The sequence below is a fragment of the Orcinus orca genome, chromosome X, assembly GCF_937001465.1.
Source record: "Orcinus orca chromosome X, mOrcOrc1.1, whole genome shotgun sequence".
NCBI classification, from domain to species: domain Eukaryota; kingdom Metazoa; phylum Chordata; class Mammalia; order Artiodactyla; family Delphinidae; genus Orcinus; species Orcinus orca.
The window spans coordinates 128,689,875-128,716,933 of NC_064580.1; the positions used below are offsets into that span (position 1 = coordinate 128,689,875).

A 27,059-nucleotide genomic window follows, 5' to 3' on the forward strand; every position below is an offset into this window, starting at 1 on the left:
CCACGTGACAGTGGCAGATAACAGCTAGAACGGCCGAGGGGGGACGTTCAAGTGTTTCAGGACCTTTGTAAGTATGCTAGACTTCCAGCAGCCACAGCTAGGAGTTTGAGATTTTAAAAATTATCTTCATATTAAAAAAGTGGCAGCAGAAATGCAAAGTAAAATTTTAAAAAACTGAAAAATGAATAAACAAAGAGGGACAAACACTTGTTTCAAATGACCCATGGTTACAAAGTCAAATCGAACTGAAAAGAGTCAGCCAGAACATGGCTCCCTGAAAGTCTCCAAAGCCCATCTCCTCCATCCCCCACCTCAGGGAAGAGAACGGTCACCCTACCCTCTAGATAACGTGACAGGTGCCCCAACCCAACACTGAGCTGTACACCCCACCTACCTATGGCAAGCTCCCAAGACACCGGAAGTTATCTCAGAGAAAAGCCCTGTGTTCACGCTGCCCTCGTGCGTGCGTGCATGCGTGTGTGTGTGTGTACGTGCACGTGTGCTGGGGGCCGGGGCTCTGAGGGAGCATGTGGGTTTTTTCACATTCTAGAACACTAGAACCAGAGAGCTGTTCTTCACATCTGAAACATCCTATTTCTTCATGTTATGAAAGCTGAAGAAAAAAACAGAAATGGGTCCATAGAGAGACATAGAAAGGGCTGTCTGGCGGCAAGTCCCTAACTTTTCAGCTCCCAATAGAAGGCAATGTTTCTGGGGTAAGCCCTTCCACTTAAGCTCTTTTGCCATGATTATGCTCCCATCGAGACCCAATTCCCTGTTGCATGAGATCAACTTAATGGCTTGGAAGGGACCATGACAGCGCCCAGATATTTCGAGATAGTGACTGTAGATACAGTCAAAATGGAAGAGGAACGATTTCTTTAGACTCGGGAGGGAAAGTAGATAAACACAACGTGGTATATCTACACAAGGGAATATTATTCAGCCGTAAGAGGAAATGAAGTACTGAGCCATGCTATAACGGGGATGAACCTTGAATACATGCCAAGTAAAAGAAGCAATGCTATACGATTCCACTTAAATGAGGTACCTAGAGTAGTGAAATTCACAGAGGCAGAAGGTAGACTGGTGGCTACTAGGGGCTGCGGGGAGGGGAGGATGGGGCATAACTGTTTAATAGGTACAGTTTCCCTTTGGGAAGGTTCTGGAGATGGATGGTGGTGATGGCTGTACACTTTCAATGATTAAAATGGTAAAGGTTATGTATATCTTACTACAATAAAAAAAATTAAACTCAGTAAGGAACCCTGGGGGCCTGGAAGACTCTAGAAGACTGGAGGTTCCAGGTGGGGAGCAAGCAGAGGCCTCAGCAAGGCTTCCCATGCGTGGTGTTAGAAGAGAAACAAGTGGAATGAAAATTCAAAGGCAGGAAGCAGTCTGCTGAGTCTGTCCAGGCACCTGCGAGACAAGAGGGGAGAGCAGAGGAAGCTGTCTGTGCAAAGCCCTGGAAGGCAATCCAAGATGCAGGCTCCTGGGCACCAGAAGGCTGCAGCTGGAGGGAAAGAACACTGGAAGCTACAGCCAAAAACAGCTTCTCATTTAACCCTGGGAAGTAAAGGTGATGGGCTCCCGCTTCACACACCTGGAGGGGAACGTCTACATCTCTTTAGAGGTATGGGTTTTGACTCTTGCCTCTGGTTTTAAGAACTGCATGCTTTGGCCTTAAAAACTACCATCTGGGAGTGAAGAGTGCTCAATCTGGTTCTAATATGAAATTTTCTTTTTTGACTAAAAACAGTGACGCGGTATTTTCTGCTAATGACATCCCTGCTCCCCTCCACGCTCTTTCCCAACTGAGGACAGACACCAGGAGCCAGAGGAAGATCAGGTAAGGCGTTCGCTTCACGAACAGGGCTTCCGAGTACTTCTCCGCTCCGCCCCCCCCCCCCACCGCCCCTCACAAAACCACCTCGGGGAGAGCTGGGTTCACAGATCAGATTTATAGAGTTCACTTCCCGTAAGAGTGCACACTTACCCACCAGTTACATGAGGGGCACAGCCTCCCTCATCGTTCCCTTTGGGGTCCAAAAGAAAGCATTTCATGCCACGATGCCATCACTCATGTGGCCCAGAGGGTCGTCAGCCTAGCCAATCAAATGTGTCACTCTTCACGGGAAAGCGTGGGCGGGAGGGTAGAGAGCAAAGCAGGTGTTTGGTCCATCCTGGTCCCCTTCACTTCAGGAAACTTTTATTGGGGGTGTCAGGGATACACAAGGAAAAAGGTGCCTGCCTTCAGAAGCCCAATATAGCAGGAGTGAAAAAGCTACACATGACTCGGTGTGACTCAGTAATGACAGGGGCTATGCTGTACCAGCAGGATGATGGAAGTTCTACGAGAACCAAAGGCACGAGATGGGCGCTGTGCCACAGGGCCACAGAGGGGAGGGGCCTCCAGAGAGGAGGGGATCTTTGAGGTGTCCCTTAAGGGATCAGTGGCTGAGCATTTGCTAGACATGAGTGGGAATTCATCTGGTGGAAGAAAGGCATTTAAACAGAGGACCAGCATGTGAAGGCACAAAGATAGGCATGGACCAGCTCGTTCACATGTTTGGAGGCGAAATGAAGTTGACGGTCTAGGGCAGAAAGATATGTCAGCAGGATAAGGGGCTTGAACTTATCTTATAGGCATTAGGGAGCCACTCAAGAGACTTGTTGTTTTGGCTTAAAAAATTTTTCCCAACAATTAAGAAAAAGTGCAAACATTCACTAAAGTTGAAAACACTGTACAGTGAACACTCATATACCCACCATCTGGATTCTATAATTAACAGTTTACATTATTCACTTTATCATATGTCCATCCATCCCTCTATCCATCCAATCTTATTTTTGTGATGCATTTCAAAGTAAGTCTCAGACATCTGTATGCTTCACCCATACACATATTATAACCTAGAATTCCATGTTTGCTTGTGATTCCTTTTTTAAGGTAAAATTTACATATAATAAAATACTAGCCTTACATGTACCATTTTGTATGTTTTCGCAGATGCATACACCTGTGAAACCCATACCCCCACTGAGATACAGAATTAACATCAGTCCAGAAAGTTCTCTCATGTCCCTGTCCAATTAATTTGCATTCTCCCCCCAATCCACAGCAGCCGTGGATCTCATTTGTAACATTAGAGATTAGTTTTACAAATGTTAGAACTTCGCATGACTGGGCTTCTTTCACTCAGCATAATATTTTTGACATCTATTCATGTTATTCTGTATATCAGTAAGTCATTCCACTGTATGAATATATATCACAATTTGTCTATCCATTCTCCTATTGATAGTTAGGCTGTTTACAGTTTCTTTTGTTGTTGTTTTGCTATTATAAATAAAGTCGTTTTTAGAATTCTGTTATAAGTCTTTTTTGGACATAAGCTCTCATTTTTCTTAAAAATAAGTGAAATTGCTGGGTTACTGGGGAGGTCTATGTTCAGTTTTATAAGAAACTTTACATTCACACCAACAACGTACGAGCATTCCAGTTGCTCCACTTACGCACTAACATTCAGTATCTGTCAGTCTTTCCGATTTTAGCCATTCTGGTGGCTGTGTTGTGATAACTCATCATGGTTTTCTTCGCATTTCCCCAATAAAGATTTTGAGCATCTTCATATAACTTCTTTTATGAAGTGTCTCTTAGGCTCGTTTTTTTTTGTTTGTTTTTGTTTTCGTTTTTGTTTTTTTGTGGTACGCGGGCCTCTCACTGTTGGGGCCTCTCCCGTTGCGGAGCACAGGCTCCAGACGCACAGGCTCAGCGGCCATGGCTCACGGACCCAGCCGCTCCGCGGCATGTGGGATCTTCCTGGACCGGGGCACGAACCCGTGTCCCCTGCATCGGCAGGCGGACTCTCAACCACTGCGCCACCAGGGAAGCCCTAGGCTCGTTTTTTAATTGGGCTGTTTGTCTTTTCATTATTACACAATAGTTTTAAACAGAGGACTGACAAGATGATGTTCCTGGTGATTCTCTCTGGCAGCTGCATGGAGGACAGGCTGGAACCAGGAGACCAGTTAAGAGATTAAGGTAATGACCCAAGGGTAGGTGATATGGGCCTGGGCTTGAGGGGAGGCAAAGAGAAAGAATATTCCAAATTCCAAAGATACTAGCAGAGAGGATGTCTGGCATGAGGGGTTGAGGAGGTCAAGGAATCCTCTTCTCAAAAAGCAACTATAACCCTGGACAATCAAAGACAGCCATTTCAGGAAACAGATTTAGTTCCTGTGAGAACACCTGGAATCTGAGGCCTTTTCCCCCAGGGTTGCTCTCATTTCCCCTTCTCCCAGGTCTTTCAGCAGCTAGTTTAACTGGGGAGAGGTGGACAGGCCATGGAAATCAGCAACGGCACTACAGCTGCCAAACGGGACCCACACGACTTGGAGAGCCAGCAGCTCCTTTAGCCTGAGCAAGCTAACCGGTCAACTAGCCAGGGATTTAACAGAGACGTGAGACAACCATAGGGGGCTTGATACACTCTCCACGTAGCCTTGGTTGCCCCGAAGCTGAGGACGTACCCAGCAGAGACAGTACTGGTATTGGCTGAAGGCCAGCTACGGACAGCAATGGAGCAGAATTGAGAGTCCAGAAACAAACTCTTACATCTATGGTCAATTGATTTTCCATAGGAGCCAAGACAGTTTAGTAGGGAAAGGAAAATCTTGTCAACCAGTGGTGCCAGGACGATTGGATATCCACACGCAAAAGGATAAAGTTGGACTCCTATTTCCCACCATACACAGATGAACTAAAGGATGGAACAAAGGCATAAATGTAAAAGCAAAACCAATAAAACTCTTAGAAGAGGACATAAGAAAACATCTTCATGAACTTAGTTCTTAAAACACCAAAGCATGATCCGTAAAAGAAAAAAAATTGATAAATCGAACTTTATAAAAAAATAAATTTTATTATTTGGTAAACAACACTATGAAGAAAAGGAAGAGACAAGCCACAGACTGGGAAAAATATTTTTAAAATCATATACCTGAAAAAGGATTTGTATCCAGGTTAAAAATAGAACTAATAAAAGCAAACTGAATTTTTCACATGGGCAAAAAATCTGAACAGACTTCAAAGAACAGTATAAAATAAGAACATAAAAAGATGCTCAACATCATTTCCCATTAGGAAAATACAATGAAAAAACAATTAGCTACCCCTACACAAGTATTAGAATGCCTAAAATGAAAAAAAAAAACAAAAAACATACCTTGACAGAACCCTCTTACACTGCTGGTGGGAATGTAAAGTGGTGCAGCCATTATGGAAAACAGTATGGAGGTTCCTCAGAAAACTAAAAATAGAGCTATATGATCCAGTAATCCCGCTCCTGGGCGTACATACAGACAAAACTACAATTCAAAAGGATACATGCACCCCAATGTTCACTGCAGCACTATTTACAAAAGCCAAGACTTGGAAGCAACCTAAGTGTTCACTGAAAGATGAATGGATAAAGAAGTTGTGGTACATATATACAACGGAGTATTACTCAGCCATGAAAAAAGGAATGAAATAATGCCATCTGCAGCTACATGGATGGACCTAGAGACTATCATACTAAGCAAAGTAAGTCAGACAGAGAAAGAAAAATACCATATGATAACACTTACATGTGGAATTTAAAATATGACACAAATGAACTTATCCACGAAACAGACTCACAGACACAGAGAATAGACTTGTGGTTGCCAAGGGGGGAGGGAGGGAGGGAGGGAAGGATTGGGAGTTGGAGATTAGCAGATGCAAACTAGTATATATAGGGTGGATAAACAACAAGGTCTTACTGTTGTAGCATGGGGAACTATATTCAATATCCTGAGATAAACCATAATGGAAAAGTACATATATATATATATATATATATATATATATAAAAAACTGAGTTACTTTGCTATACAGCAGAAATTAATACAACATTGTAAATCAAATATACTTCAAAAAAAATTTGTTTAAACCCTGACAATATCAATTGCTGATAAGGATGTAGAGCAACTGGAACTCTCATTCATTGCTCATGGAAAAGTATTGGGTTGGCCAAAAAGTTCGTTCGGTATTCCCATAAGATGTAAGAGGTCGGGTTTCCCAAACGAACTTTTTGGCCAACCCAATATAATGGTACAGCCACTTCAGAAGACAGCTGGGAAGTTTACTGTAAAGCTAAACATAGATTTACCATATGACCCAGAAATTATACACCTAGGTATTTAGCCATGTGGATTGAAAACTTATGCCTGTACAAAAACCTGTATGTAAATATTTATAGCAGCTTTATTTGTAATCACCAACAGCTAAATGCAACCAAGATGTCCTTCAATAGGTGAATGTGGTACATCTAGACAATGAAATGTTATAAAGAAATGACTTACCAAGCCATGAATAAACATATAGGAACCTTTAATGCACATTGCTAAGTGAAAGTAGCCAGTCTGGAAAGGCTACGTACTGTATGATTCTAACCATATGACATTCTGCAAAAGGCAAAAGCTATGGAGATGATAAACAGATTAGTGGTTGCACGAAGAGAAAATGGATTAGGGTTGAGGAAACAGAGAGTGGCTGAGTACCAAAGGGGTATACAGAAGAACTTTTATGGTGACAGACTGTTCTGTATGGTACTTGGGTGGTGGACACATGACTATATGCATTTGTAAAAACCCATACAAATGTGTATCACAAGGCGTGACCTTTAATGTATGCAAGCAAAACATCAACCAGGTTGGTGGGGGATCCCAGGATGGAATGTAGACTGTGACAAATGAATGTATCTGCATTATAAACGTATGTCAGAACTGCACTGAATGGAGGGGTCATAAAGGAGCTATGCAAGTAACTTTAGAAAGACGGTACTTTGACTGAAACTGTAAGGTAAAGACAAAAGAAGAAAAACAAACACTGGACTGTAGTTGGTAAAGCTGCGTCTCACAGGGGTATGGGTTAACAATTACGATTGCGCTATACACGTATAATACCAGAATTGAGCAAGTAAGCAAACAGTTGATGGATGGTAGGTTTCTCACTCTCAGAGAGAGAAGTTAAAGGTCAGCAAGAAAGGAATACTAAAATATGTCTCCAACTGTAACCTACTGCCAGAAGGCTTAAGTATGAACTTATGCTTAGGTTAACACAGATGCTGATGAATAGATACAGAAATAATTATAGATACATATATACCACAGTTTATTAATAAAATACATCCATGTGTTTCCTAGTTGTGCCCACTTAAAGGGTTTAGAAGTAGCAACATCCCACTAATGAATGCACTCAACACCCAGATCTTGGTTTCTAATACCCTTCCCTTTCAGTGGGGAAGAGAATGACATACCACTGGACGCTCAAGGAAAGAGACCCACCAGGCAACAGTGTTCAGGAAGAAGAAGTGAATGAGAACAAGAAAGTGGGAGAGTGCCAGGTAGGGCCCAGGAGGAAAGAACGTGAAGGAGGAGGTGGTCATCAAAGTGAAATGCTGCAGAGGTCACATGGGACAGAGGGCTGTGACCACCAAGAGATGACTGGGGACCAAATAGCAACTCCGGGGGAATGGGAGGAAAGGCTTGCATACACTAAGGTGTAGACCACAGAGGGGGCAATGACGAGATGAAACTGACTGGCTCGAGCTTCTCAGTCAGTGAAAATGCTAGGGAATGGAGGAGGCTGACGGGACCTGTTGATGAGAGACAGTCGCTACTACCTACAGACAAAATATGGGGCACCTACAGGGCCATTAGAAATGTTTTCTTGAGAAAAAATATACAACAGATAACATACTATCTCAGAAATACACTCCAAAACTATAGCTGAGTCTGTGTGCCTAAAACCCACAGTTAGAAAATGCATTAATTAGGACTGTTTTTATGCTGAAGATCGTCATTTATTTAAATGTGGTGTTTTATCTTCACGTTTCTTCACGTATCTGCACGTTTGCATAGAGAAGACTGTCTGAGAACTTCATCGTGTGCTTATCATAACCTAAGGTTCAGTTTCACACTCGTATTTTTTGCCGGGACTCTCTACTTTCTTTTACTGACACCTATAATGACAGAGTATATCTTCTGCTAACAATTGATTATTCTTTACAAGAGAAATTCAAATCTGAGCCTAATTAATGAATTTCCTAGCACTTCTTCCTTGTTAAAACAGGTACTTTTAATAAGGAAACCCCTCTCTTCTCACCATCTGGAAATACCATTTGTCACCCGGGAGTAATTGGCTAATTTGCTGGGTTTGCCCTTTAAATGTTCCATGTTCTCCTGACACCTGTGAGTTTCATTTAGAGGTTTTTGGAGCTTTTTACTCAAAATGACACTGTTTGGAAAGGTGGTTTGAAGGACAGATTCGACTACAGTATCCTTTAATCAGAACAACACTGTTCCCATACGGAAGGCACACAATTCCCACAAGAAAGAAGCAGATGCTAGTGCCACAGCCTAGACTGTGGGGAGTACAGCAGGCTGACACTGGAAACAATCACATGTTACACTCGGAACTTGCTGTTACACTCACAACCACAAATCACAACCACAACAGGGAATCACCAAAAAATGCTATACCCACAACTTAGCATCACAACAGGTTACCATCACAATAGTTACAATCATAAAAACTTACCACCAGAACTACAAGTTATAATCACAACATACCATCAGAACAGGTTACAACCACAAGTACCAACCACAAATTACAACCCTAACTTATTTTGCCACATCAAGTGACTTAATAACAATATTGAACCACTGTCAGCTTCCTGGTTTTGACAATGTAACTATAGTTTTGTCAAGATATCAGGGGAAGCTGGGTGAAGGGTACACAGGAATTTTCCTAAACAATTTGTTTATTTTTACAACTTCTTGTGACTCAAACTACTGCAAAATGAAAAGATTTTAAAAGATATCTGACTTGCTACGGGTGTCTTAAAAAAGCTCTTGTCATGATGAGTTTTGCTCCCCCCATCCCAAGAGTGACAGGCTCCCCAGGTTGCGAAGGCTGTTCCCAATGAGTCCTGTGACCTTCAGTCACTGTAACTGGTGCTGCCTTGGCAAACAGCTTCTGCTAGTGTGGACACATTAACCCATGCAGCAACTTGGCTTAAGGAACATCAGGGAAAATGTGTGGCTTTTCCAAACTGGCTCATAAATGCCCCCTTGAGCTGCACAGTCTCTGTATCATTCCAAGTCAACCCCAAACTGCAAGCAGGGATGTCTAGGAACTAACTACCTTTGATTTCCCAGAGTCTGAGTAAGAACACCTCCAATCAACCTGGTTGCTGTATAATCCCGTCTTTAACAAGAATAAGGCATTTGGACAAATCAGTGCTCCTACCTTTACCCCTGTCAGGTTTGTATTCACCGCCCCCTACTATGTCTTCAAGATCCTTGTCTGAAAAACCTGGAGGAAACAAAACACACATCTCAATGCCAAACACATTTCTCAGAGACAAGAAATTTGTTACTTAATGTTGTCCAACAGCCCCAGAAAGTGATCGCCACTTAAGAGGACCCTTGATGAATGCGTAGGCAAAACTCTAAAGGGGCCCCCAAGATCCCTTCCCATCAGTGTACACACCCCAGTATGCCATGACTGGGCGCGAGTGGAACCATGCATAGGATGGCTATCAACCCGTGATTAGGTTATATTACATGCCGAGGTGAACGGACTTTGCAGACGTAATTAAGTTACCACATCAGTTTGACTTGGCATTAATCAAAAGGCAGATTTTCCTGGGTGAGCCTGAAATTAATCAAGTGAGCCCTTTAAAACAGGGTTGAGGCCCTCCTGAGCTCAAACACTAGAAGCAATAGACTTAGCCTTCCTCTCCCCCTCCCTGCTCTTCTCTACTCCCCCCTCCCCCTCCCCCTCCCCCTCCCCCCTTCTCTCCCCTTCCGTCTAGTCTCTGTTTTTTCTCCTGGTGGTCTTAAAGAAGGAAGCAGCCACTTGTTCTAGAACTGCAAGGAAACGGTTCTCTGCCAACGAGCACACGAGCTTGGAAGACAACCCAACCTCAGCTGAGACTGCAGACCTGGATGACACTGTGACTGAAGGTGTATGAGGTTCTGAAGAGAAAAACTCAGCTGAGCTGTTCCTGAACTCCTCACCCAAAGAAACAGCTTGTGATCATTTGTTATGGTGGTAACAGAAAACTAATACAAGGAAACCGAAAAATTAATTTTATTATAGCTCAACCGTTGAGTACACATCTTTTAATATTCTGTGATAAAGTGGGAAGCATGCTTACGGCATTTCTGTTCCACTCTAAAGTCCTATAGTTGACTCAGAAAAGCACATGTGTGACTGTTTCAATTTGGCTTTTATCAGCTGCTTTCTGTCATGAAAGACTACTTTTACTAGAAAGAAAGAATGATGGGCTAACTGTGGTATGGCAGCTTGAGTATTTGGAAGGTGTTTTCTTGAAAATGAATGAAATGGGGCTGTCACTTTAAAGAAAACCACTGGCAGTACTTGTTGCCAGTGATAATATTTCAAACAAAAAAGAGAATTTTGAAAAATCTATATCTACCACTGCGAGCTTAACAACTTGCCAATACTTAAAGACTTTTTCTAATGAGATGGTGGTGATATTAACAGATGTGAATTGGGGGCACTGCATAATGAAATATGGCATTATTTGGAAGGTCAAAAGACTTAAGAACAATATTTTCCAAATGAGCAATGCGTAATGCACAAAAGCATGAATGGGTAAAGTTCCACTAAAAAGTACATGAGGATCCCTGGGGAGTTTAATGAAATCAACGATGGAAAATTCATTGATATGGTTTCACATTCTACAGTGCACTTAACCTATAAGAAACAACCAGTGGTCGAGTTTGGGTGTCTTACCAAAGAAAAATGATGTGAATCAATGATCTGAAAAGTCTATTAAAATATTCTTCCCCTTTCAATGGCGTATCTCTTATAAGGCCAGATCTCCTTCATATACATCAACTGTAACAACATATCACAACTTGAGCCCAGAAGGAGATGGAGATGTGAGAGTCTAGCTCTTCTTTTTTGGCCGCACCACAGCAGGCGGGATCTTAGTTCCCCAACCAGGAAGTGCGGAGTCTTAACCACTGGACCGCCAGGGAAGTCCCCTAGCTTTCCTACTAAGATAGACATTATAGAAATTTGCAAAAAATGTACAATGATACCACTTTTCTCACTAAATTGTCTTTATCTTGCCATAGTTATTTCTCATGAAATCTGCTATTTATGTTATTAACATGTGTGTGTTTGCTGTTGTTCATTTTAATTTTTCTCCAGTTTTAGATTCAAAGATGATAAATATCGATAGACGTGACCCACACCTCAATAGAGATCCTCCATAATTTGGGGAGTCCTGAGACCAAAACGCTTGAGAACCACTGTTGTAGGGTTCTCCTGGGCCTTGAAGCGCCCCCAGCTCTGCCAGGCCAGGAGTGGCTCTGTGCGCTGCTGTAGTTAATGAGCTACACCCTGACCGGGGAGCTACAGCACTGGCCTGTGCCTTCAACCAGCTGTGACTTACCTCCTCCTCCTGCACTCGGCTTCCTGTGGCCATGATCTTGATCATTTCGATCATCCAAGGCATCGGCCAGGTCAAAGTCTTTTTCATCAGGGGGCCCTAAAACGTAAAAGACAAAGCCAGTTGGTTAAATTACAGGTAGCTCATTTGGACATGGCCCCAGAGAGCTCCACGGGGCCCCTCCTTAGTGCCCTCCTCAGAACAGCCGTGTTACCTGCAGGCTTTGCTGGAGCTCTGGTCGCTCCCGGTCTCCTGGTCGTGGTGGTGACACGGTCCCATCTCTCTAAAGGGGGAAGGGGGACAGCAAGGGGAGCACAATTAGTAACACACACAGCAGCCCCTGCACGGCTCAGGGAAGTCACAGCATGAGCACAGCACTCCTGTCCTGGTCCTGAGGTCCCTCTGATGCCTCTGAAGAACCACCTTGAGGATGACAAAGAGATGCAAGAGGGTTTACAGGAGACGAGTTCTGCTTGCTTTTCTTCACAGGATGGGTGGTGAGGTGGACATGAGCCCACATTTGATCTGGTGATTAGTGGAGCTGGGACTTGAGCCCAGATCTACAGGAGATGACCACATGCTTCAGGGGGTCCCAGAGCTGGAGCACAACCCGAGAGCTCCAAGCCTTGGCCGTCACCACTCTCAACCCGGCACCGTAATCACAGGTAATACTGCCCAGGGATGAAGTGACGCTATGTTCCCAGTAGAGTATGGGAGTGTCTCATCAGCTGAAAGTGGTTACAACACCAACAAAATATTGTATATAAGTGTGGTTACTGCTGTTAATACTAGGTCTTTCAGCTCAACCATATTCCTTTAAAATTGTGGACTTCTTGCACATCAATTACGTAGCATGCCACACAGGAGTTTTCCAGTAGTTTTTCTTGAACTTCAAGACTCCCATAACTGTTCCTATAATTGGAGGTAGCAGAGGGACAGGAAATTTAAGGGAAGGGAAAGGCATAGACAGTGCTGTATACAGGAAGCACTTAGAATAGAAGCAGCAATGTTTGTGGGGAAAAAAACCTCAATGACTTTTACAGATCAATAACGTAATCCTCAAACTGCCCAGGTAATTTACAATGCATTACCTATCTTTTTTGGATAGAGCCTGGGGTTGTCTATGGATCAAAGAATTATAAGTCTGAATCTTCTGGAAAGAGTGTTAAAAACACAGTAAGACATGACCTGCCAGTTCTCACTAGCAATAAAGGGGGATGTCACATAATGATAAAGGATCAATCCACCAAGAACACAACAATCGTAAATGTGTAAGCACCAAACAAGAGTCTCAAAACACATGAAGCTAAAATTCACAGAGCTGAGAAAAGAAATAAACAAATCCACAGGTATAGTTGGGGCCATCAATACTCTACTCTCAGCAACTGACAGAACTACTAGAATGAAAACCAGCAAGGATATAGAAGAACTAAACAACACAGTCAACTAACAGGATGTAACTGGCATAATGGACACTACCCAATCGCAGCAGAGTAAGTAACTGTTTAAGCACCCATGGAATATTCACCAACAGATCACACCCTGAACCAGAAAGCAAACCTCAACAAATTTAAAAGTATGGAAGTGATAGAGAGTGGTATCTCTGACTATAATGGAATCGAACTAGAAACAACCAAACCAAAAACAAATAAGAGAAAACAAGAAAATCTCTAAACACTTGGAAATAAACAACACACTTCTAAATAAAACAACGGTCAATGAGAAAGTCTCAAAATGAAATTTTAAGAATAAATAGCCCTAATGAAAATGAAAATACAGCATATCAAAATATGGGAGATGTAACTAAAGTAATGCTGAGAGGGAAGTTTATAGCACTAAATGCTTAAATTAGAAACAAAGAAAGGTCTCAAATCAATAATCCAAATTCCTAACCCAAGATACTAGAAAATGACGAGCTAGATACTAGAAAAACAAACCCAAAGCAAGCAGACAGAAGGAAATAATGTAAGAGCAGAAATCAATGAAATTGAAAATAGAAAAGTAAAATAGATCAACCAAACGGCTTGTTCTTTGAAAAAGTCAGTAAAATTGATACACCTCTAGCCTTACTAACAAATATAATTGAAGAAAAAAACCCCAAAATACTACTATAAGGAATGAAACAGCAGATATCATTATAGATTCTGCACTATTAAAAGGATAATAAGAAAATGCTATGAACAACTTTATGTATTTGACAACTTAGAAGAAATGGACCAATTCCTTGAAATCCACAAACTATCACAACTCAACTCAATCCCATGTTCACGTAACATAAGACTAATATTGTTAAGATGACAATACTACCCAAAGTGATCTACAGATTCAGTGCAATCTCTACCAAAATCCAAAACAGTTTTTTGGGCAGACTTAGAAAACCCCATCCTAAAATTCATATGGAGTCTCAAGAGACCCCAAATAGACAAAAGAATCTTGAAAAAGAAGAACTCACTTTCCTGATTTCAAAACTTACTACAAAGCTACAGCAATCAAAACAGTGTGGTACTGGCATAAGAACAGACATATAGACTAACAGAACAGAACAGAAAGCCCAGACATAACTCTATGGTCAATATGTTCTTGACAAGGGTACCAAGAAACTGAATATCCACATGCCAAAGAATGAAGTTGGACCCTTACCTTACACCATATATAAAAATTAATTCAAAATGGATCAAAGTCCTAAACATAAGAGCTAAAACTATAAAACTCTTAGGAAAAAACATAGGGGAAAATCTTCATGATATTGGATTTGGTAATGACTTCTTGGATATGACACCAAAAGCATAGGCAACAAAAGGAATAATAGATAAATTGGCCCTCATCAAAAGTAAAGCCTTTTGTGCAAAGGACACTATCAAGAGAATCAAAAAACAATCCCAGAATGAGAGAATATATTCATAAATCATATATCCAGTAAGAGATTAAAATCCAGACTATATAAAGGACTCCTACAACAATTTAAAAAATGAGATTTAAAGATGGGCAAAGAACTTGAATAGACATATCTTCAAAGAAGATATACAAATGGTCAATAAGCACATGAAAAATGCTCAAAGTATTGGTCATTAGGGAAATATAAATCAAATCCACAAGGAGATACCACTTCACACTCATTAGGATGGCTATTATCAAAAGAAAAATGAAAAATAACAAATGTTGGTGAGGATGTGGAGAAATTGGAACCCTGGTATGTTGCTGGTGGGAATGTATAAAATGGTGCAGCTGCTGTGGAGAACACTTTGGTGATTACTCAAAAATTTAAACGTAGAATTACTACCTGATCCTTCGATTCCACCTCTAGGTATAAGCCCAAAAGGACTGAAGGCAGGGACTCAAACGGATACCTGCACAATGTTCAATACAGCACTATTCACAACAGACAAAGGGTAGAAACAACTCAAACGTCTGCCAATTTATAAACAGATAAAATATGGTATATACACACAATGGAATATTACTCAGCCTTATAAAGGAATGAAATTCTGATACATGCAACAACATGGACAAACCTTGAAAACATTACGCTAAGTGAAATAAGCCAGACATAAAAGGACATATTTTGTAGGGTTCCACTTATTTCAGGTACCTAGAATGGGAAACTTCTTAGAGACAGAAAGTAGGACAGAGGTTAGCAGGGGTTCAGGGTAGAGGAAAATGAGGAGTTACTGTTTACTGGGTACAGAGTTTCTGTTTGGGATGAGGAGAAAGTTCTGGAAATGGATAGTGGTGATGGTTGTCCAACACTGGGAATGTACTTAATGCCAATGAACTATACATTTAAAATGGTTAAAATGGGGCTTCCCTGGTGGCGCAGTGGTTGAGGGTCCGCCTGCCGATGCAGGGGACGCGGGTTTGTGCCCTGGTCCGGGAGGATCCCACGTGCCGTGGAGCGGCTGGGCCCGTGAGCCATGGCCGCTGAGCCTGCGCGTCCGGAGCCTGTGCTCCGCAACGGGAGAGGCCACAGCGGTGAGAGGCCCGCGTACCGCAAAAAAAAAAGAAAAGGTTAAAATGGTAAATTCTATGTTAGTATGTTTACCACAATAAAAAAATAATTCAACCTAGATGAAAACACAATCTGAATATTTCTATAACCATTAATGAAACAGAATTTTTAATTTAAAAGCTCCTAAAAAAAGAAATTTCCAGGCTTTTTGATGGTTTCACTGGTAAATTTTACCAAGCATTTAAAGAGGAATTAACACCAATTTTATAAAACCTCTTCCAGAAAATAGGGAGGAGGGATATTTCCCAACTTATTTTATGAGGCCAGCATTAACCTGATAATAAACACAGAAAAAGACTGTATTAAGAAAAAACTACAGCCCAATCTCTCTCCTGAACTAATATATAAAATCCTCAACAAGATATTAGCAAACTAAACAGAACGTATAGAAAGAATTATACATCATGAACAAACGGGACTTGTTCTGGTTATGCAAGGCTGGATCAACATTTGAAAAACAATGTGCCCTACGATATCAGTGGCCTAAAGAAGAAAAAACTCATATACAGGCATACCTCGGAGATACTGTGGGGATGGTTCCAGACCACTGCAATAAAGCGAATATTAATAAAGCAAGTCACATGATTTTTTTTTTTTGGTTTCCCAGTGCACATAAAATTATGTTTACAGGCTTCCCTGGTGGCGCAGTGGTTGAGCGTCCGCCTGCCAATGCAGGGGACGCGGGTTTGTGCCCTGGTCCGGGAAGATCCCACATGCCGTGGAGCGGCTGGGCCCATGAGCCATGGCTGCTGAGCCTGCGCGTCCGGAGCCTGTGCTCCACAACGGGAGAGGCCACAGCAGTGAGAGGCCCGCGTGCCACAAAAAAAAAAAAAAAAAAAATTATGTTTACACTATACTGTAGTCTATTAAAGTGCAACAGCATTATGCCCCCCCAAAAATGTATGTACCTTAATTAAAAAATATTTTATTACTAAAAAATGCTATCCATAATCTGAGCCTTCAGGGAGTAGTAATCTTTTTGCAACAGGAACATCAACGATCACTTATCACAGACCGCAGCAAATATAATAATAATGAAAAAGTTTCAAAAAGTTTTGAATTACCAACACGTGACACAGAGACACGAAGTCAGCAAATGCGGTTGGAAAAATGGCACTGATAGACTGGCTCAACGCAGGGTCACCACAAAACTTCAATTTGTAAAAACGCAATATCTGCAAAGTGCAATAAAGTGAAGCGCAATAAAACGAGGTCTGCCTGTCAACATGGAAAATCCAATGCCCATTTATGAAAAAAATTCAGCAAATTAGGAATAGAGGGAAGTACCTCAACTTCATAGAGAGCATCTAGAAAACACCCATAGCTCTTGTCAGACTTAATGGTGAAAGACTGAACACTCTCTCCTGAAGATCAGGAACAGGCCAAGGACACTGTTCTCACCACTCTTATTTAACATAGCATGGGAGGTTCAACGTTGCAATGAGAAATAAAAGACATACAGATTGGGAAGGAAGAAATAAACCTATCCCTATTTGCCGATGACATGATCATCTATGTAGAAAACTCCAAGGAACCTACAAAAAACGCTTCCTAGAATCAGTAAGTGACTTCAGCAAGGTCTAACGATACAGGAGCAACAAATATCAAAATCAATCATATGATAGCAATGAACATACGGAATCTAAAATTAAAACACATAACCATTTAAAATTGTTCCAGAGAAAATGAAATACTTAGCTGTACACTTGAAAAACATGTACAGGACCTGCAGGCTGAAAATTACAATATGCTTATGAGCGAAATCAAAGAAGACATAAATAAATGGAGAGACATACTGTGTTCATGGATTTGAAGACTCCCTTAAAGACATCAACTCTTCCCAAATTCATCTACATATTTAACACAAGTCCTATCAAAATCCCAGCCAGCTTTCTGTAGACATAAATAAACTTATTCTAAAACTTGTATAGAAAAGCACAGGCCCTAGAATAGCTAAAACAACCTTGAGAAAGAAGAATAAAGTGGGGGGGAAATCAGCCTACCCAGTATTAAGGCTTACTTTATGGTTACAGTAATCAAGACAGTGGCAGAAGGGTAGACACATAGAACAGTACAACAGAATGAACTACCTAGAAAGACCTGCCCAAATATGCTCAAGAGATTTCTGTTAAAGGTGCAAAAGCCACTCAATGGAAGCAGGACAGCCTTTCCAACAAAAGGTGCTGGAGCAACTAGGCATCTATAGGCAAAAATAATGAACCTTGATCTAATCCTCACACACCTCATTCAAACCCTAGCTCAAAATTGATGACTTTTTTGGGTCTTAAATGTAAATCTATAGAACTTTCAGAAGGAATGATATGAGAAAAATCTTCAGGACTAAGGGCTTGGGGAAGAGTTCATAGACTTGACCATAAAACCATGATCCACAAAAGAAAAAAATGGATAAATCAGACGTCATCAAAATTAAAAATTTCCTTTTGTGAAAGACTCTATTAAGAAGATGAAAAGACAAGCTATAGAGTAAAAGAAAATATTTGCAAAACACATACCCATCTAAGGACTAGTGTCTAGAATATATGAAGAGCTCTCAAAATTGAACAGCAAAATCAAACAATCCGATTAAAATGGGCGAAAGACATGAAGAGGCATTTCACTGACGGGTTTACATGAATGGCCAATAAGCACATGCAATCAGGGAAATGCAAACTAAAACCACAATGAGGTATCACTACACACCAATCAGAATGACTAAAAAAAATAGTGATAACACTAAGTGCTGGCAAGGATGCAGAGAAAGTGGATCACTCATTTATTGCTGGTGGGAATATAAAATGGTACAGCTAGTCTGGGACACAGGTTGGCAATATTCTTAAAAAACGAACCCTATGACTACCATAGAACCCAGCAATTACCCACCTGGGCATTTATCCCAGAGAAATGAAAACTCATGTTCATACAAAAACCTAGAGCCCAAAACTGGAAACAACCCAGATGATCTTCATAAATAAACTATAGTACATCTACATCATGGAATACTATTCAGCAAGGAAAAGCAACAAACTATTGATACATGCAATGCCCTGGATGGACCTCAAGGGAATTATGCTGAGTGAAAAAAAGCCAATCCCCAAACATTACATACTACATGATTCCATTTACATAACATTTTCTAAATTGCCAAATTCTATAGATGGAGAAAAGATTAGTGCTTAGGGACAGGAAATGGGGGTGGGCACAGCAGAAGGGTGATAGTTGTTTTTATAAAGCACAGCACGAGGGTCTTTGTGATCATGGAACTGTTCTCTGTCTGGACTACCATGGTGGATGTATGAACCTACACAGGTGACAAAACTGCACAGACGTGAAGACACACACACAGACACGAGTACAAGTAAAACGGAACATCTGAATAAGATCACTAGATTATATCAACGTCAAGATCCTGGTTGTGACACTGTACTATAATTTTTCAGGTGTTACCATCGGGGAACTGGTACAGTGTGATGGGATCTCTCTGGAGTATTTCTTACACATTGATGTGAATTTTACAGTTAGCTCTGAAGAAAATGTCAATCCGAAAATAGTTAATGATTGATTTGAGCATCGTAGTCATTTCTCATAGGGAAAAAAAAAAGTCTGACACGTAAATAGCTGGTCTTCAGGGATGCACAAATGTCTATTGTCGACCTTAAAAACTAAGGAGCGAATCGTGTAGACCTCACCTTAGGGGAAAAGAGCAGCAGGAAGAACATCGAGAAGGGAGGCGGTACGTACAAGGACGTTTTCCAGACAAATGAAGCCGATTCTTTCCTGATCCCAATGGTTCATACAACACTGAAAATCTTCCAGAGAGAATATCTTTACAGAGCAAACAGCACAGCTCTTTTCCTCTTTGAAGTGAAGATACAACATACACGCTTCGAGAGGGCCCGGGTCACTATTTTTCTGTTATCACACTGTGCCTACCTCTTAAAGACCAGTCCCCTTTTCAGCTTTCTAGATCACTGGAGCGAATCTTCCATGGACTAGGAAACTGCCCAGCAGACCTGCGGATGAGGAGGCCCGTGCCGGCGCCTCTACGGCCAGGTGCACGAGCTGACCCTACGCTCACCTTCAGGTCATCACCACCTTCCTGGGCAAACACTTCTAAGAGCCACACACACAGAGGAAGAGGCCCTTGGGGTGAAGCCAGAATGCCTGGGCCCAGGCCAGCTACACTGCTGGCTTATTATAAACGTTAATATATGCTCAGTAGAAAAATGAATCCAATGGTGTAGAATCCTAAGAAAGAAAATATAAAAGACAGCCAAATCTATCCCCACAGGTAGCTACTCTCAATCTTTTCAGATCTGCATGTGTCTGTCTCGCTCTCTCTCCATGTCTCTGTGTGTGTGTGTGCCCCTCTCTCTGTGTCTCTCTCTCTTGCATGTCTCTCTCCGTGTCTGTGTCTCCCTGTCTTTCTTTCCCTGTGTCTCTCTCCCCGTCTGTGTGTGTGTGTGTCCGTGTCTCTGTTCGCATCTCTCTGTGTGTCTCTCTGTGCATGTCTCTCTTTCTGTGTCTCTCTCTGCCCATATGTCTCTCTGCATGTCCGTGTCTTTCTGCGTGCGTGTCTGTGTTCACATACACTTAAATTTGATAGAAATTAATTCGTACTATATATATCCTGTTCTGTAACTTGCTTTTCTCATGCCAGTTCCAGAGATCTACCTTATTCTTTGAAATGGCTGCAGACTATGAATGGTTTAGAATTTATGTATTCAACGGTGTTATTTAAGAGTGTTTTAATTTTTGGCTGATACGAAACGCAAGAAAGCTGCAAACACCATTTCAAATGTACCTCTGCACGTGTGCATAACTCTGTACCCAGACGGAAAATGCTTTGAAGCAGAACTGCTCAAAGATTTTATCAAATCGCCCTCTGAAAAGGTTGAACTAATTTATACAACTGTCTAGAGAAGTGAAACTGTAAAGGTATGGCTCAATACAACAGAAGACATATAAAACCATCCTCCCGCTCACCCCAACTCCACAAATACATGTTCACTGCACATTAACATGGACGAGATCACGGATTCGAACGAAAACACACTGACGCCACATAAATATGTAAGGGCATCTTCTCAGTCAGTAGTTCACAAAGAGTGTTCCATGGACCCCAGGGGTCCGTCAGGTCATAACTATTTTCGTAATCATCCTCAAGTGTCCTTTGCCCTTTTTACAGGGTTGACATTTGCACTGTGATACAAATGCAATGGTGAATAAACCTCCAGGCCCTTTGCCTGAACCAAGGAAGTAAGGAGCACTGAACGCTATGAGAAGTCATTAGATCCTTCGCTACTCGAAGATAGCTGTCGAGACTCCCGCCCCCTGGTGTACACACCATGTATAATACCAGCCTGCTGAGTGTGGGAGGGACTGAGCTACTTCCATGACCAGGTTACGACATGGCAGAGGTGAAGGGATTTTGCAGATACAATTAGGATGCCCAATCCGTATGAGTGAATTACTCAAAAGGCAGAATATTCTGGGTGATTTGGACATAATCAAGTGAGTCCTTGAAAAGAGGGCTGTAGGCCTTCCCTGAGCTAACATTAGAGGTAGCAGACTCTCATTCTTTTGCTGACCTTGAAGAAGCAAGTGGCCATGAGTTCTATAGCTGCACAGAATGGAATTCTGCCAACAGTCCCAACCTGTGGACATGTCACCTTATGTGGGAAAAGGGACGTGGCAGATGTGAGTAAGCTAAGCACCTTGAGATGGGGAGACTGTTCTGGATCATCTAGGCAGGCCCAATGTGATCACAGGAATACTAGTAAGAGAACGAGACCAGCAGGAGAGTCAAGGAAGGAGACGCGATGATGGAAGCAGGGGTGACAGTGAGAGAGAAACCTGAGGTTGCTATTCTGTTGGCTTTGCAGATGGAAGAGGTCTCCAACAAGGCAAAACTGCAGGCAAAGGCGAGGAAACAGGCTAGAGCTTCCAAAAGGAAGACAGCCCTGCCCATACCTTCACTGTAGCCCAGTGAAACCCAAATCATAGTTCTCACCTCTAGAACTATAAGATAATCAATTTGTGCTGTTGTAAGCCAGCACGTTCTTGTAATTTATTACAACAGCAATAGGAAATCCCTAAATAAATACCTAAAACTGTGGAAGCAACTTCGGAATCGAGTAATAGACAAAAGCTGGAAGAATTTTGAGAAGCATGATAGAAAAAGCCTGACTGCCTTGAGCCGACTTAGTGGAAATACAGATGTGAACAACTAGTAACAGCTAGTGAGGATTCAGAAGGAGGTCAGGAACATGGTAGAGGAAACCTGTATCATACTAGGGAACGCCTAAATCATCACGAACAGACTGTTGACAGAAATGTGGATGTTAAAGGCTTCGCCAGTGAGGTCTCAGATGGAAGCAAGGAAAATGTTATTGGACGCCAGAGGAAAGTAGATCCTTACCAGGTAGTGGCAGAAGACTTGGCTGAATTGTGCATCCTATAGTTACGTGGAAAGCAGAACTTCTCAACAATGAACCTGGATGTTTGAGCTGAGGAGATTTCCAAGTAGAGTGTTAGGGGTATGGCCTATTTTCTTCTTGCTGCTCATAGTAAAATGCAAGAGGAAAGGAAGAGATTGAAGGAAGAACTCTTGAGCAAAAAGGAACCAGGACTTGATGATTTGGAAAAATTTCAACCTATCCTAATTGCCAAAAAATGCTAAAATTAGGGGACTCGCTGTCAAGAAAGCTCTGGGGAGAAGGTCAATGGTGTGGCGGGAAAACATTATATGAGTACCTTGGAAGGGTCAAAAGGTCAGATTAAACATAAGATTATTCATGGATCCCCTCTGCCATCTCAGCAGAAGCCAGAAGTATAGACGGCATCATTCAAGAAAGATCTGTGGAAGAGCCTCTTTCCCAGTGGGGTGATCACCAGTATATACGTGGGAAACCCACAGAGTTCTTGAGAATTTTAGAACAGCAGGAACACTGCCAGCCTGCAATTAAAAGGGACAGAAAGAGAAAAAAATGTAAGAAGGCTGTTAGACTCCCCAAATTCTACAGGCAGAAAATACGCTGATATAACTACTCAGTTGCAAACATGTGCTATTTTTCCTGAACAAGGGAGGCTGATTCTGAGGGCAGAGCTGCAAACTCAGAACGTAGAGCTGTGAAACACAGTGCATCATCCCAAGGCCTGGAACCTAAAGGACTTGGATTTGGGAATTTCTTGAGACTGGTGAAGTCTTTTTTTTTTTTTTTCACTTGAAGCTTGAAATCTTTTTGCCTGATGTTTTCTCACTTTTGTAAATGGAATGCCTATAACCGTTATTTTATGCCTGTCCCTTGTATTTTGGGGAGCAGATAACTTGTTTCTTGACTTTCATAGGTTTGTAGATGGAGAAGTGTTATAGCCAAAGCTTCACCCATGCCTGACTTATATAATTTAGATGATGAGATTTGGGACGTTTCTGCTTATGAAATTACGATGAGATTTTGCAATTTGAGTTGACGATGTGATGGGATGAAACTTTTTTTTTTTCTTTTTTATCGGTACGCGGGCCTCTCACTGTTGTGGCCTCTCCCGTTGTGGAGCACAGGCTCCAGACACGCAGGCTCAGCGGCCATGGCTCACGGGCCCAGCCGCTCTGCGGCATGTGGGATCTTCCCGGACCGCGGCACGAACCCGTGTCCCCTGCATCGGCAGGCGGACTCCCAACCACTGCGCCACCAGGGAAGCCCGGGATGAAACTTTTAAAGAAGTTGGAATGGACAATGTATTTTGCAGGTGGAAGGGACATGAAGGTTTGTGAGCCAGACGACAGATGTGTTAGCATTAAAATGTCGCCCCCAAGATGTCAATGTCCTAATTCCCAGAACCTGTGAATATGTTACCTTATATGGCAAAAGGTCTTGCAGATGTTTCTAAATCCTGGATTACCTGGGTGGGTCTGGTGTAATCACAACAGTCCTTAAAAGAGAAATAGAGAAGCAGGAGGGTCACAGTCCAAGTAAAGATGTGATGACAAAAGTAGGGGTGAGAGAGAGAAAGATCTGAAGATGCTACCCTACACTGCTGGCTCTGAAGATGGAGAGAGAGGGCCATGAGCCAAAGAATACAGGCATCCTGAAGAAGCTGGAAAAGACAAGGAGACAACAGACTCTACAGACTCTCTACTAATTCTGTAGAGCCTCCAGAAAAAGAAACAGCCCTGCTGACACATGCATTTTAGCTCACTGTGATCCATTTTGGATTTCTGACCTCAATAATTATAAGATAATAAGTGTGTGTTTTTTAAGCCACCAAGTTGCTGGTAATTCGTTAGAGCAGCAACAGGAAACTAACACAACCTCAAACCTCAGATGAGACTCTAGCCCCAGCTGACACCTGCATGGCAGCCTCGTAGGAGTTATAGAGCAGAGGACCCAGCTAAACAGAACCCAAACTCCTGACCCAGGGAAATAAGAGAATGAATGGAAATTGTTTTAACTCAATAATTTATGCTACCTGATTATGAGGCAATATAAAATTAATAAGAGGGAGTAGCAAAAATATTTCATTAGCGCTCAACCTTGAGTATATCAACATTTTAACATTCTGTGTTATGAAATGGGAAGGATTGTTAAAGCATTTTTGTTGCACAGCAAAGCATCACAGGTGACTTGAGGAAGGTCACTTGTGTGATTGTTTCAGTTTTCAGCTGAATTAGCTGCTTTTCTCATGGAAGAACAAATTTATTTCAAAGAGTAAATTACAGCAAACTGTGTCTATTCATATTTGAATATTTGCCAAAAATTTTTTTGAAAATGAATTAAATGAGCCTGTCAATTCAAGGAAATCAACCGACAGTATCAGCTGACAATAAGAAAATTTAGCTTTCAAAAAAATATACACAACTTTGGAAAACGTGTAACTGGCACCATGAGCCTGTCAGCTTCCCAATAAAGACTCTTCCTATCAGATCACTGGTGATATTAACAAATATGACATTTGAATATTGCATAAGGAAAGGTGTCATCATTTAAAAGCTCAACACAACTCAGGACACTAGTGTTTTCCAGAAAATGTATGTAGGACGTTACAAAATCATGAATGGGCAAAAGATTCATTCAAAGGGTAAGAAAGTCCAATAAGGTTCAATGAAAACAAATAAGGAAAGTTTACTGATATGCCACTTAGCCTTAAGAAACCACAGCTTCTCCAGTCCTGGTGTCTAAATGTGCATGTGAACAGTAATAATAAAAAAAACAACAACACCCATTTAGGATAAAAACCCTGCAGAAAGTAGGCATAGAGGGAACTTTCCTCAACATAATAAAGGCCATATATGACAAACCCACAGCCAACATTGTCCTCAATGGTGAAAAACTGAGAGCATTTCCACTAAGATCAGGAACAAGACAAGGCTGCCCACTCTCACCACTCTTATTCAACATAGTTATGGAAGTTTTAGCCACAGCAATCAGAGAAGAAAAGGAAATAAAAGGAATCCAAATTGGAAAAGAAGAAGTAAAGCTGTCATTGTTTGCAGATGACATGATACTATACATACAGAATCCTAAAGATGCTACCAGAAAACTACTAGAGCTAATCAATGAATTTGGTAAAGTAGCAGGATCCAAAATTAATGCACAGAAATCTCCTGCATTCCTATACACTAATGATGAAAAATCTGAAAGTGAAATTAAGAAAACACTCCCATTTACCATTGCAAAAAAAACAATAAAATATCTAGGAATAAACCTACCTAAGGAGACAAAAGACCTGTATGCAGAAAATTATAAGATGCTGATGAAAGAAATTAAAGATGATACAAATAGATGGAGAGATATACCATGTTCTTGGATTGGAAGAATCAACATTGTGAAAATGACTCTACTACCCAAAGTAATCTACAGATTCAATGCAATTCCTATCAAACTACCACTGGCATTTTTCACAGAACTAGAACAAAAAATTTCACAATTTGTATGGAAACAAAAAAGACCCTGAATAGCCAAAGCAATCTTGAGAACGAAAAATGGAGCTGGAGAAATCAGGCTCCCTGAATTCAGACTATACTATAAAGCTACAGTAATCAAGACAGTATGGTACTGGCACAAAAACAGAAAGATAGATCAATGGAACAGGATAGAAAGCCCAGAGATAAACCCACACACATATGGTCACCTTATCTTTGATAAAGGAGGTAAGAATATATAGTGGAGAAAAGACAGCCTTTTCAATAAGTGGTGCTGGGAAAACTGGACAGGTACATGTAAAAGAATGAAATTAGAACACTCCCTAACACCATACACAAAAATAAGCTCAAAATGGATTAAAGACCTATATGTAAGGCCAGAAACCATCAAACTCTTAGAGGAAAACATAGGCAGAACACTCTATGACATAAATCACAGCAAGATCCTTTTTGACCCACCTCCTAGACACATGGAAATAAAAACAAAAATAAACAAATGGGACCTAATGAAACTTAAAACCTTTTGCACAGCAAAGGAAACCATAAATAAGACCAAAAGACAACCCTCAGAATGGGAGAAAATATTTGCAAATGAAGCAACTGACAAAGGATTAATCTCCAAAATTTACAAGCAGCTCATGCAGCTCAATAACAAAAAAAACAAACAGCCCAATCCAAAAATGGGTAGAAGACCTAAATAGATATTTCTCCAAAGAACATATACAGATTGCCAACAAACACATGAAAGAATGCTCAACATCATTAATCATTAGAGAAATGCAAATCAAAACTACAATGAGATATCATCTCACACCGGTCAGAATGGCCATCATCAAAAAATCTAGAAACAATAAATGCTGGAGAGGGTGTGGAGAAAAGGGAACACTCTTGCACTGCTGGTGGGAATGTGAATTGGTACAGCCACTATGGAGAACAGTATGGAGGTTCCTTAAAAAACTACAAATAGAACTACCATACGACCCAGTAATCCCACTACTGGGCATATACCCTGAGAAAACCATAATTCAAAAAGAGTCATGTACCAAAATGTTCATTGCAGCTCTATTTACAATAGCAAGGACATGGAAGCAACCTAAGTGTCCAACATCGGATGAATGGATAAAGAAGATGTGGCACATATATACAATGTAATATTACTCAGCCATAAAAAGAAACGAAATTGAGTTATTTGTAGTGAGGTGGATGGACCTAGATTCTGTCATACAGAGTGAAGTAAGTCAGAAAGAGAAAAACAAATACCATATGCTAACACATATATATGGAATCTAAGGGAAAAAAAAGGTCATGAAGAACCTAGGGGTAAGACGGGAATAAACACAGAGACCTACTAGAGAATGGACTTGAGGATGTGGAGAGGGGGAAGGGTAGGCTATGACAAAGTGAGAGAGTGGCATGGACATATATACACTACCAAATGTAGAATATATAGCTAGTGTGAAGCAGCCACATAGCGCAGGGAGATCAGCTCGGTGCTTTGTGACCACCTAGAGGGGTGGGATAGGGAGGGTGGGAGGGAGGGAGATGCAAGAGGGAAGAGATATGCGAACATGTGTATATGTATAACTGAGTCACTTTGTTATAAAGCAGAAACTAACAC

At 41.3% G+C, this 27,059-nt stretch overlaps 1 protein-coding gene across 6 annotated transcripts in view; it reads right to left on the reverse strand.

Annotated features, from left to right (window-relative positions):
- CD99L2 (CD99 molecule like 2) overlaps nt 1-27,059 on the reverse strand; it is a 112,551-nt gene that overhangs the window by 14,074 nt on the left and 71,418 nt on the right. For 4 of the 6 annotated variants that reach the window (XM_049705044.1, XM_033413574.2, XM_049705042.1 and 1 more), the window contains 3 exons: nt 11,731-11,799; nt 11,520-11,615; nt 9,338-9,403 (listed from right to left, as the gene is read on the reverse strand). In XM_049705044.1, coding sequence (XP_049561001.1) covers nt 9,338-9,403; nt 11,520-11,615; nt 11,731-11,799 — 231 coding nt within the window. The remainder of the gene's footprint in view (nt 1-9,337; nt 9,404-11,519; nt 11,616-11,730; nt 11,800-27,059) is intronic. The other 2 variants (XM_049705043.1, XM_049705045.1) reach the window with 2 other exon arrangements.